This window comes from Boleophthalmus pectinirostris, unplaced genomic scaffold (genome assembly GCF_026225935.1).
Source record: "Boleophthalmus pectinirostris isolate CB_2022bp ecotype Guang Dong unplaced genomic scaffold, ASM2622593v1 HiC_scaffold_22, whole genome shotgun sequence".
Taxonomy (NCBI): Eukaryota; Metazoa; Chordata; class Actinopteri; order Gobiiformes; family Gobiidae; genus Boleophthalmus; species Boleophthalmus pectinirostris.
Window position 1 is genome coordinate 13,861,419 of NW_026571190.1, and position 12,692 is coordinate 13,874,110.

General features: G+C 42.5%; 2 protein-coding genes across 2 annotated transcripts in view; one reads left to right on the plus strand and one right to left on the minus strand.

Moving 5' to 3' along the window:
• abcc10 (ATP-binding cassette, sub-family C (CFTR/MRP), member 10) overlaps nucleotides 1-12,692 on the plus strand; it is a 43,206-nt gene that overhangs the window by 20,177 nt on the left and 10,337 nt on the right. Inside the window, 9 exon segments of the mRNA XM_055158238.1 lie at nucleotides 671-769; nucleotides 1,616-1,805; nucleotides 2,283-2,360; nucleotides 2,447-2,629; nucleotides 3,038-3,176; nucleotides 4,408-4,594; nucleotides 4,738-5,010; nucleotides 5,012-5,082; nucleotides 11,496-11,665. Coding sequence (XP_055014213.1) covers nucleotides 671-769; nucleotides 1,616-1,805; nucleotides 2,283-2,360; nucleotides 2,447-2,629; nucleotides 3,038-3,176; nucleotides 4,408-4,594; nucleotides 4,738-5,010; nucleotides 5,012-5,082; nucleotides 11,496-11,665 — 1,390 coding nt within the window.
• Nucleotides 5,332-10,609, minus strand: LOC129410337 (uncharacterized). The gene is made up of 2 exons (XM_055158251.1): nucleotides 10,413-10,609; nucleotides 5,332-8,026 (listed from the first exon to the last, which is right to left on the minus strand). The coding sequence occupies exon 2, from the start codon at nucleotides 7,861-7,863 to the stop codon at nucleotides 6,517-6,519; it is 1,347 nt and encodes a 448-aa protein (XP_055014226.1). The 5' UTR covers nucleotides 7,864-8,026; nucleotides 10,413-10,609; the 3' UTR covers nucleotides 5,332-6,516.

Consider the following 12,692-nt stretch of genomic DNA (forward strand, 5'->3'; position numbering starts at 1 on the left):
GCGTACGGTTGATTGCTACTATCTAATCGAGGTATAACTGACCAATACATACATGCATACATACATGCATGCATGCATACATACATACATACATACATACATGCATACATACATACATACATACATATGCATGCATGCATGCATACATACATACATGCATGCATACATGCATGCATGCATACATGCATGCATGCATACATGCATGCATACATACATGCATGCATGCATGCATACATACATGCACATGCATACATACATGCATACATGCATACATGCATACATGCATACATGCATGCATGCATGCATACATACATGCATACATACATACATGCATACATGCATACATGCATACATGCATACATACATGCATACATACATGCATACATATTTATTTAAAAAGTGCACAAAACTACATTTTGGCAGCACATGTTTAACTAAAATATGTATTGAAATTAATATGAGCAAAATTACATCATTCATTCACGTTACTGGTCTTAGGAGGTTTCTGTTATTTTATGTAAATTACTAAATAATGACCCTGTGACTTTCAGCCCTTGTTGCTAAATGTATGTACCTGCATGGAAGAAGAATAATATATTTTACTGTATATGTAGATAAACATTTTCACTGTCTATTTCTTTGCTATATGTTGTCTTGTGGGCTCCGGCAGGTTTTGCCGAATGGCGACAGAACGGAGGTGGGGGAGAATGGAGTGACTCTGAGTGGAGGACAGAAAGCCCGACTCGCTTTAGCCCGAGCTGTTTACATGGTCAGTATACAAAAAACTAAATTTACTTTATATATAATGAATATTGAGTTGTACACCACTTATGTGAATCCTCCTCTTGGGCTTGGGACATGCACAATGAGTGAATCTGCCCAGTATCCTCTTTCTGTGTTATTTCTGTGATAAAATGATAATTTTGTAGAATTTACATTGTTAATATTTAACTAGTAATTACTGTTGTTTAAAAGTAATGCCTGCATGCATCAAGGAATAGAAAGTGTGAGTGAATTTCTACTAAATCAGGACTAAACCAGAATTAAAACAATACTAAATAGATAGATAGATAGATTTATTTATTGTCATTGTATGAAATACAACGAAACTTCAGCAGAGCAGATCTGTAGCAGTAAAAATTGACAATATATACACACATCCTCACATCCATACCAATAAAAAAAACATTTATTAAATAAAATAAATAGATTATTGCACTGAGTCCCTTCAGGTCTTTTATCTGTGCCTGTGCCCTTGGAGCACGTCCACTGCTCGTGGATAGAAGCTGTTGCGCAGCCTGTTTGTGCGTAAATGTCAAATTGTCCAGAACACCTCTGCAGGATGACGTCCAGGAGCCATCCGAAACAGATACCCAAGCCACTCGAGCTGAACAGAACCGGTGACAAAGGGCAGCTAACCGTCAGTGTTTGAACAGGGCCCAGGAGAGAATGCTAAAATACATAAATGGATACCATCTAAAACCTCTTCAGACATTTTTTGGATGAGGGATAATAATACCCCCTTTTTTAAAAAGATTTATAATTAACTCAAAAAAAATCTAAACTACATCTACTGCAACTACATCTATTGTATTATTGTTTTATTTCTGTCCAGGACAAACCTATCTACCTCCTGGACGACCCTCTGGCTGCCGTGGACACTGATGTGGCAGAACACCTGATGAAGAGGTGCATTATGGATCTTCTGAAAGAAAAGACCAGGATCCTCTGCACTCACCGTATCGAGTTTGTCGATAAAGCCAATCTGGTCATCCTGATGGAGAATGGGAAAATCATAAAAACAGGTAAGAAACTACTTCATAAATATGCACTAAATATTCTTTTACTTTTTTTAGTAACAGGGCTTGTTGACTGCAGCCTTCCTAGTAACTACGTATAGACCTTATGTGGGGGTTCAACATGGGCAGTTAAAGAAGGGGTATTTTAGTTTTATGGGGTATTAACTGCTAAGTGCTTAACATATTTAGATCACCAAGTTACCTTTTGTTGTTATGAAAGTCCTATTTTTGTTGAAAAAAAAAAAAATAACATGTTTCTAAGTTTCATTTTTATTTTTGACTCGGGAGTGTTCTCTCCCTGTGCACCCCTCATGAATGCATGCATGGATGATATCTAAAACCTCTTCAGGCATATTTTTGATGAGGGAACATTATTTTTAACAATAAAAACAATGTGTTTAATGTGATGATGCTGAACATTTTGAGCAAGACAGTAACAAGGGAAGCAGGTGCATAATTTTGTGTAATTTTTGTTTTTCATAGGGTCTCCAGCTGAAATAATTCCTTTGGTGGAAGTTGCACCAAAGACTCAGAAAAATAAGGACAACAAGAATGAAAATGGTAATTATGTAATCTTTTAATCATTTATAATTATTTTTTTATTGACTAAATAAAATACAGAATTAAAGTTGACTGATTATTTGCAGAGGATGGAGGTCCAGAGGAAGAGGGGTCAATATTGCTCCTTTCTGTACCCAAGGACAATGACTCTTCTGGGGAAGAACAGAAGGCGATAGGGAGACTTGCCTGGAGAGTATACCGGTCGTACGGGAGGTCGGTGGGGGCAACACTGGCCTCCTCCGTGCTTCTGTTTCTGCTCCTCATGCAAGGTTTGGATATATTCCTCCAACTTGGTAATTTAGGTTCATGTCAGTTAAATAATTGACACATCCATAGCTATTGACATATGTTACTACCTTGAGCAAGGTACTTTATTTAAAATCTACTGTAACTGTAGTTTGTGCACATTAAATTAAGGTCCATGTTGTTGTTGTGACATTGTGACAATGTTAGTTTCATGTCTTCTTTCTCTACCACATCCATAAATCTCTTCTTTGGTCTACCATTAGGCCTTCTGTTTTCTGCAGCAGTGACCTTAGCATCCTTCTACCCATATATTCACTGTACCTCTTGTGTAAATGTTCAAACCACCTCAATCTAAATATAGTACTTCATTCTTAATTCTGTCTGTGCTCTTCGTCAACATCAAGAGTAATTTTATTTCCCTTCTATTTCAGCCTCTAAAAATGTGTCCGACTGGTGGTTGTCCTACTGGATCTCACAGCTCAGAAACAATGGTTCCCACAGTTTTGATGGTTCTTCCCCAGGGAGCCCTCTCTCTCCTCACCTACTGCTCTTCTCCCACCACCAACTTGTGTATGTACCTATAATGTACCATCCTATAAATATGCTGTTAAGTGTTACTGCTACCCGTTATTATATTGATTCAAATTTTACTATGTCTTACACGGGTGTGTGATGATGACAAAAGCTGTATCATGATCAGGACGGCAAACGTGTCACCTTTTGGCCTTTTTGAGCTCGAAATAGGTCATTCACTCGAATGGAAAACTCCAAATGGAGCACACTCCCATTGGTTCAGTGCGTGGTCCAGGATGCGCTCTATGGCGCACTGTCATTACTGCGAGGGACAGTTTGTGTCTCATGCATGCACAGGAGCCAATCGGCTGCAGACTTGAGCAGAATGGCTACTGTATCCTCTTTATCGAGTTGTATGGGATACCAGCTCATTCTTTAATGCTCAAACAGCATGGTGATCCTAGTCCTGTGTGATTCTCTTGTGAAGAATTATAACAGTTTTATTTTTTTATTTACTGGGAATTAAAGGCAAAGCCATATTCAGACTACAAAGTATAAGTTAACTTACCTCTAAAATGCTCTAGATTAGAATGCCGAAAATTGCATAATTTTTGTTCAAAATTTGCCCCTAACCTATATTTGTTCCATATTAAGATTTGTGTGTTAATATCAACTATAATGTAAATACAGACACATTCTCGAGTGGGTGTTTTTATAAAATTCACACTTTTCAGGCAAAAAAATACAACTGTAGCAATGTGCAAGTGGAATAATAGTCACAGAATAGACTGATGGTTAGACTTTCACATTTTTTGGTATGGCCCTGCTTGATATTTATTTTAAGTGTCCCAATAACAGTAATCAAACGTTATTATGAAACATGTTTTTGAATGTATTACTTGAGGCTTACATATCAGATAATTCGGAAATATATCTTTAGATTTTTATTTGGAGGTTTACAAAATAAGTTTAAGTTTAATTAGGTCTTATAGGCACATAAATAATTAACTCAATATTCAAATTCCTCCATAACTTAAAAAAACAACATTCACAATCATTATTATTCGCAATATTTTAATAATCTGCCCATCTCTAATTCATTAGATTTATATATCTCTTTTAGTACACCAGGATCTAACTTTTGACATGGCTTGAAATAAATGTGTTATGCCTTATCTATATTGTCAATTGTCTAATCAATGCATTGCATGAGGAAGTTGCAGTTATGAAAATATTAAAAAAGATCACACTTTTTTTTTTTCAAAAAGTCACCTTTTTGCTTCCTCAGGTCTCCTTTGTCATCAGTTCACTCACTGAATAACATGAGCACTGATGTGAAGTTTTACCTCACTGTTTATGGGGGAATTGCTGTGAGTAACACAGTCTTCACTGCACTGAGGGCTTTTCTCTTTGCCTACGGAACCATCTGTGCCGCAACCACCATCCACAACAGGCTCCTGGATAGAGTGCTGAAGGTAACAAAACTTCACTTTGGCTTTCAACTCTTGTAACTTGTATTCCTCCTCATCACAGTCTTGTACAGCTCTTCCACTGTGTGTTTCTGGGTGTTGAAGTTGCAGTACATTTTCAAATTTTTCACTGTAAAATCTTTTCTTAGGCGACGGTGAGTTTCTTTGACACCACTCCTCTCGGTCGCATATTGAACCGCTTCTCCTCGGACATCTACACCATCGACGACAGCCTTCCCTTTGTCCTCAACATACTTCTAGCCAATGTGTTCGGGCTGATGGGAATCCTGGTCGTGATGAGCTATGGGCTGCCCTGGGTCATAGTGCTGCTGGTTCCTCTGGCTCTAGTCTACTACAAACTGCAGTCCTTTTATAGACACACATCAAGGGAGCTCAAACGCCTCTATAGCATTACCCTCTCCCCCCCTTTACTCGCACTTCTCAGAAACAATCACCGGACTGGCAACAATAAGGGCGACTCGCAGCACAGCCAGGTACAGATTCAGTTTTGTTCTATATTTTGTCACAGAAATTAACTTTTAACACTTTCCTATAATCCCCATTGTTTTGTGAAATATCTTAAAAGGTTCGTGGGAAGTAGTCACAACCAGGCAATCACTATTTCACACCAATCAATGCCAGCACACAATGAAGCTAGAGTGAACGGGTCTGTCTATTCCCCGCTTAACATTGTTACAACAAGCTAGAATAACTGTGCCTGTTTATTCCCCGCTCAATAATTGTTACAATGAAGCTAGAACAAATGTGTCCGGTTACTCCCCGCTTAACATTGCTACACACACAATGAGGCTAGAGTAAATGTGTCCGTTTACTCCCCGCTCAACATTGCAATCATCACACAATGAGGCTAGAATAAATATGTCCGTTTATTCCCCGCTCAACATTGTTACAATCATATCAATCAATCAATGGGTTTAAGCATCAATCATCACACAAACTGGCACATAAGAAAATCAAACTCACCGTTGACACTGGGCTGGAGAGCCAACAACCCACGGCAGAGTGGCTTAAACCCGGCTGGGCGTTCGTACGCAACCCGCAGCAGACTCTAAAGTGGGTGCTTTCCCTCCGCCTCTATATATTCTCTTCATGCACCTGTGCGTGCAGAGAGGGCCAGTCTCCACCGCGCACACATACATGGAGGCGCATTCCTGTCCCATGTCCAGTCTTTTGAAACTGGCAATGGGGCAGGGTGCCCTGTTTTTCGTAAACACAGTGTCCTTGGCACAATCCCCACTAGAAGATAGCGAGTTGTATAAGCATAATATTGACTTCGTGCAGGCATGCAGGCCTAGTGAATTGATCTCAGGACCATCTTATATGTTCCCACTACATTCCACCCTGTGGTCCTGTGATCAATTCATAAAGGCAGAGGAGTCCAAGTCATCATCAATATGTAAATATTGCAATATAAAATCATATCAGTGCCTTCTTTCTTCCAAAGTGAAACGGCGTTGCCAGTAATCCTGGTTCTGCCACCACGTCAGTTGTAGTGTATGAAGCTCAGGATTATCTGGCACCACCTCAACATGTATAATGTCACGCCCGAAGGCCCCCTCAGTGATTGTCATTATGATCTTCATGGTGCAAAATTATATAATCCAAGTAAGCACGTTACAGCACGTTAAAGCAGCAATAATACAAATCAGTATAACAAGTGGCGGCGCTAGCAGCCGACGGGCAAAGGGTGATAGCCCCGTGAAGATGTCATACCAGTGAATTTTGCTCTACCAATTTTGCCACTGCCTCCACTTTCTTTGATCGGAAGAGGGTTGTCACCTGTAACTTGGACACTGCATGCGATCATTCCTTTCAGATCTTTGGACGATTCCAGGGCGCCTTGGAAGCGTTCCAAAGATATCCCCAACTTGGGTTGCTGTAATTGAGTCCACTGCACCTCTGTGAAATCACTGAGTGTGGAGTAATTTGTATGTGATGTTGTGCCAAGTCCAGACATGTACATTTCTCAAACAACCAGAGAAAGGTGTGCAAGGATGTTGATTCATTGTCACTACACACAAAGTGTGAGGACCTAGCTGGAATAACAAATCATCGGGTTTTTGATAGTCCCAATCACACAAAGCATTTTCGTCTTTCAGGCATTGGTTGGTATAAGATGACCTAAGTGGGCATACAACACCTTTGTCCGTTTCATCACATCCTGTTAAATCATAAGTCACATCTTTAGCGGCGTCTAGCCACTCCCCTTTAACTCTTAATACCCAATACGCACCGTGAACGATAACAGGTAACACGTGGAATTTGCATATCAGATGTGGGTGAGTTACGTTATACATATCATATTTACCATAACACATGGTATCATTACATTTTGTTCGTGCCGAATATAAATGTAACCACAAACTATTATAGATGTTCCATTGCTGTCGCCATTCATGATAATTATCAGAAGTTAAAACACGCTGCATCCGTTCACGTTGCATAAGGGCATTAACATGTTGTATTGAGCATATAGTCCAGTTTAGTAACTGTGTTATGTTTTTAAACACCCCATCAGTAGTATTCCATTTATTCCAATCTATTTTAAACATTTCTTTCCATAATCGGACATTCTGTTGTTGTCCTTTTAGTGCGGTGGGCATCCATTGTGCCACCAAATCAAGTCCCGCCGATGTTGATTGTCCAGTGTAGTGTAGCTTACTAGTAGTGATCTGTCCATCAACCATGTTGCTTAATCCCAATAACGTTCCTGACCCTCCCAAAATGGTATCGTACCAGACCCGCTTTTGACGAGGGCATGGTGGAAAGGGTGGAAAGTTAACCGTCCAGTGTACTTTAGTTTTAGTCAATCCAGTTACCAAAGGTTGGCACGTGCCGGGAATCGGCACTACTTGTGCTGGGTCCGGTCGAGAAGTGGCTGGCACCACTTCTATTTTCATCCCATATATTGTTCTGTTCGCAATGGCGGAAGCATTGACCAACCAGACCGCCATGTCAGATTCAGATACGGTTATGTTCCATTCAGTGCCGTTATGCCGCTCCACACATTGTCTTACAGTCAGATTGTATAAACACAACGATACATTGCTGGAGATATGTATTATGCAGTCCGGGCTTACGACTGGTATCACATGACCTCTTTGTCGATAACTGAATAGCGTGCATTTAGTCCGTACTCGGGTGGTGATACACGCACGGTTCGCCTCACAGGTGAAGTTATCTTGTATCCTTATCAGGGTGGCATTTTTCCAGCCAAATCGAAATTCTTTAATTTGATGCAATTGATGTCCCATTACTTCTCCTTTAACGTCATAGCCATCCCAGCCATGCAGCGATGTCACCCAGGCACATGGCCCATGAACCTGCACCACACTGTCCGAGGAGGGCCATACCTCCGCCGGGGTCGGCAGCCACGTGCTGGTCGTCTGCCAATCAACAGGGTCCACCAGGGCATCCCTGTTAACATAAAGCACTTCAGAACATGTTAACCTATTGCCTGGGGTAGCATTTGTCCCCAGGCACATTTACCCAGTGTTCTTATCCTGGGTACATTACGGTAACTATTTTGTCATTACCTTGGGCTATAATTTCTGCCGCTTTAGGAGGCCCCTGAGGCTGTTTTACCCATACTTTAGCCCCAGTCTTATCAGTTGAGCCAAATCCTCCCTCTCCCCGCCCTGTCAAGTGCGTGGGAGGTTGGATTTCAACTGGAGTGGACATGTCACAAGGTTTTATTAACAACTGAGCAAGTTTGTCTCCTTTGTTAATTACAAATGGTTCAGATTTAATATTTTGCAATACTACTCCAATTTCTCCTTGATAATCACTATCAATTACTCCTGCCAGAACGGTTACGCCTTTAAGGGACAGTCCCGATCTGGGGAGGATGTGTACAGTGAGTTATCAACTGACAGTTTTTTCAAGATTCCTTTCAACAACCCATTCATTCTCTCAATCAAACCAGCCGCTTGGGGATGATATGGCACATGATATACTGTTCAATCAATTGCAAACATTTAAGCGTCGAGTTTTGGTTAGCAAATTTACACGGATGCACCACCAATAGTCCAGAATAAGTGTCTACTGCGGTGCACGCATGTCGACAGTTTTGTGATGTGGGCAGGGGGCCAATGCATTAATGCCTGCTTGTCTCACTGCTAAATGTACCGCCTTTAATTCTGCCCATTGGCTACTCTTGCCTTCTCCCATCTCTTCTAACGTCACCCCCTGGACTGGATTCAATGCTGCTGCTTTCCAGTTCCGTTTACCAGCTCTCCACTTAGCAGAGCCATCCGTGAACCAAGCATGTTGCTTTTCAGCATCTGTCAGTTCATTAAAGGGCCTCCCCTCTTTGACTGGTGACTCGGTTATTGGCTTTATTTCAAAGCGAGTCTCTCCTTCTTGGGGAGCGTCCGCAACCTGTTCATGCAATACAGACACACCTTTGAGTCCAGACTTTACACGTTCAGACACGTACCATTTCCATTTGATCACACTACTCTCTTAATCCTTATAATACAATAGTTTCCCCTTTAAATTTGTCCGGGTTCCCGTGAATTAAGCTGGCCTCAGCCCCGGTATCTACTAATGCTAAATTGAGGTTCGCCAGTGCAGTTCCACCGGCACATGAGGGCGGGCGTCGTCTAACGACCATCTCATTGCCCTTATGCCCAGGGCCTGGCCACCTCCCTAATCTTAATAGCCTCTACGCACGTCCTCCAGATCAGGATACAATCCTGGCTTCCACTGTTTTCTGATTCTTCTCTGCTCCCTACGTTGCTTATCCAATAAGGGACGCATTTGATCAGGCACCACTTGCTGCACCTTACGGCGCCTGATCACTGGGCGAGCTACTGCCCCTCCGGGTGCAGGCTCATCATCACTCCAGATATTACCATCCCAGGTTTCTGGGTCCCAGTCCTCTGGGTCCCAGTCCTCAGCCTCAACTTTTGCAATAAAAGCGCGGACCTGGGGCCGTGTCACATCGCGAGGCGCCTTACGCCTGGCCTGTCTATTCTGTTTAGAAACTCTTCCTACAGCTTTCTCTGCCATTCGGGCGAGTCTTTCTACTTGTGACTCTAGCTCCGCATTTCTCTCCTGTAAATACCGCGCGTACTGCGCCTGCTGTTTCCATGCATGTGCGCAAATCCACATGCGCCTTCGTACTCCGGCCAGCGGAGCCCTTTTGTCAGGAATCACCCCCTGCAAGGTAGTCAACACAGCCTGGACATCCCCGGTCTGTACACCAGGTCCCCAGTCACCAGGGGTCCCCCCCTGGTCCAACAAACATGTATACACGGGCTGCCACAGCCCGGTCCAACCCGTCCCCATCTGCGGGGCGGTCTCCTCAGGCATTTTCTTGTTTCGTGAAAACATAGTGAATCTTCCCCTTTAATTTAGTATCCTGCCGACAACGCCAAAAATGTTTTGTGAAATATCTTAAAAGGTTCGTGGGAAGTAGTCACAACCAGGCAATCACTATTTCACATCAATCAATGCCAGCACACAATGAAGCTAGAGTGAACGGGTCTGTCTATTCCCCGCTTAACATTGTTACAACAAGCTAGAATAACTGTGCCTGTTTATTCCCCGCTCAATAATTGTTACAATGAAGTTAGAACAAATGTGTCCGGTTACTCCCCGCTTAACATTGCTACACACAATGAGGCTAGAGTAAATGTGTCCGTTTACTCCCCGCTCAACATTGCAATCATCACACAATGAGGCTAGAATAAATATGTCCGTTTATTCCCCGCTCAACATTGTTACAATCATATCAATCAATCAATGGGTTTAAGCATCAATCATCACACAAACTGGCACATAAGAAAATCAAACTCACCGTTGACACTGGGCTGGAGAGCCAACAACCCACGGCAGAGTGGCTTAAACCCGGCTGGGCGTTCGTACGCAACCCGCAGCAGACTCTAAAGTGGGTGCTTTCCCTCCGCCTCTATATATTCTCTTCATGCACCTGTGCGTGCAGAGAGGGCCAGTCTCCACCGCGCACACATACATGGAGGCGCATTCCTGTCCCATGTCCAGTCTTTTGAAACTGGCAGTGGGGCAGGGTGCCCTGTTTTTCGTAAACACAGTGTCCTTGGCACAATCCCCACTAGAAGATAGCGAGTTGTATAAGCATAATATTGACTTCGTGCAGGCATGCAGGCCTAGTGAATTGATCTCAGGACCATCTTATATGTTCCCACTACACCCATGTTTTTTCTTGAGGTTAAGTTCTTGTGAAACTAGTACTTTATGCCACTGTCACAGTGAAGCTGAATCTGCAGAATCCCTGTAAACTATTCTCTAAACTTTGTGCTACATTTCAAATGTATGAAAAGTGCTATACAAATAAAGTTTGATTGATTGATTGATTGATTGAAAAGTGTAATACTGTTGACTGTTGGCCAAGCGGTCAAGTGTAAGAATTAGTTGTTTTGGTTCTCAAGACAATTATCCAGTCAGAAAGCAGAATGAGCTTCACATGAGTTTCTCATTTGGTTTGACAGTTTCAATGCTGAAATCCAATTGGTTTAAACCCACAAACACTATCTCTGATCTGAATGCTCAGATTGAATTCTCGAGGCTCTGAGCTTTTGCATGAGAGTCATCTGTCCATTTCCTGAGAGTGAGAAAAACTTGTGTATCCTTTGTGTACAGGTTAAGACACTGGCAACCCAGGTTCAGTTTTGATTGTAGTACTTTTTTTTTTAATGTAAGAGCACAGATTACATACAGTTGCTATTGCTTTTAAATAACTTATGTCAAGGTTGTGTATGAATTCATTATAAATACAAGTCATGGTGCCCTACTAATGAACTTGACATGTTTGTTGTTAGGTGATACAACTGTACCACTGATCCAGAAATATTTAAATTTTTAGAGCAGTCTTTAGAGCAGATTTGACTTTCTCTTTCCACAGGTTTAAGGAGGAGAATGCAAAGCACCTGGAGCAGAACCAACGCTGCCTGTTCGTCTCCAACGCAGCGAAGCAATGGCTCTATGTTCGACTGCAGTTCATGGGTGTTGCTGTGGTGACGGCACTCGCGGTCATCGCTGTGGTGCAACATCAGTTCAAGTCCGTTGACCCTGGTGAGAAACCCACAGTTGTGACATAATGCTCCTAACTGTTAACAGGACTACCTGCCCATTTGACTATCAAAGCTGAAAAATAAAACATTACGTGTCGGGCCTGCCCTTAATATCAAAATGAGTGTGCGAAATGTTAGTATTGTGATTCATGACAGTAATACTTGCTGAGTTCTCATCTTTAAATCTTTTTGGGTTTTACTTACATTCTTTCACACTTTTTCATCTGTATTGTCCCGGTTTAAAGGTTGTATAGAGGATTTTCCAAGGAATGAGAAATCCAGCGACTGTTTGTCGTTTTTCAAATGTTGCGCATGTGTGAAACCACCCCCCCCCCTCCCCCACAGCTCCCTACGTAGAAATGCCTCCTCCCGCCTCCTCTTTACGCCAGAAACACGTTTGTTTCTAGAAAACAAGTACTCATCGCTGCAAATGACTTGTAAACAACTAACTACAGTGTTGGTTAGGCAAGGTGGAGAAGTGAGGAGCGGGGGGAGGGGGTGCGCGGACATTTCGTGCGCGGAGAAGAAGTGAGGAGCAGGGAGAAGAGCGGAGCGGGGAGCGAGGAGCGGGGAGAGGAGAGGGGAGCGGTGCAGAGAGGGGTGCGTGGAGATTCCGTGCGAATGAACTAGCTACGACACGCAGCAGCAAGCGGACTCTTTCTTTGCATTGAAAATTACATTTTCAGGCATAGGATATTGCATTCGTGTCCTGAAAAACGTTTGACTAGCTCTTGGAAATAAAGTACGTTTTCATAATAAGCAGAAGTGACCTGTCCAGAAGTAATTTGGCGACCAGTGCGTCAGTCTTTAGACCCTTCGTCTGCTTCAGTCGCGCCATCGCTGGAATGAATCTCCAAGAATCACCTTAGTTTGGCTTCGCTGCTTTTCCCCTTGTCTTCTTCTTTCAGCGACCTCAAAAACGGACTTTCTTTTGCGGCTAACTGCTCGTAGATTCTTGTCTGCCATTGCAACAAACTTTGTGCTAACTGCGAGGAAGATATAGGTCAAAAAAGCCGCTAAGAACTGTT

Excerpts from the sequence above, each read along its gene's own strand:
- LOC129410337 (XM_055158251.1), bottom strand. The coding sequence starts at position 7,863 with ATGGGACATCAATTGCATCAAATTAAAGAATTTCGATTTGGCTGGAAA.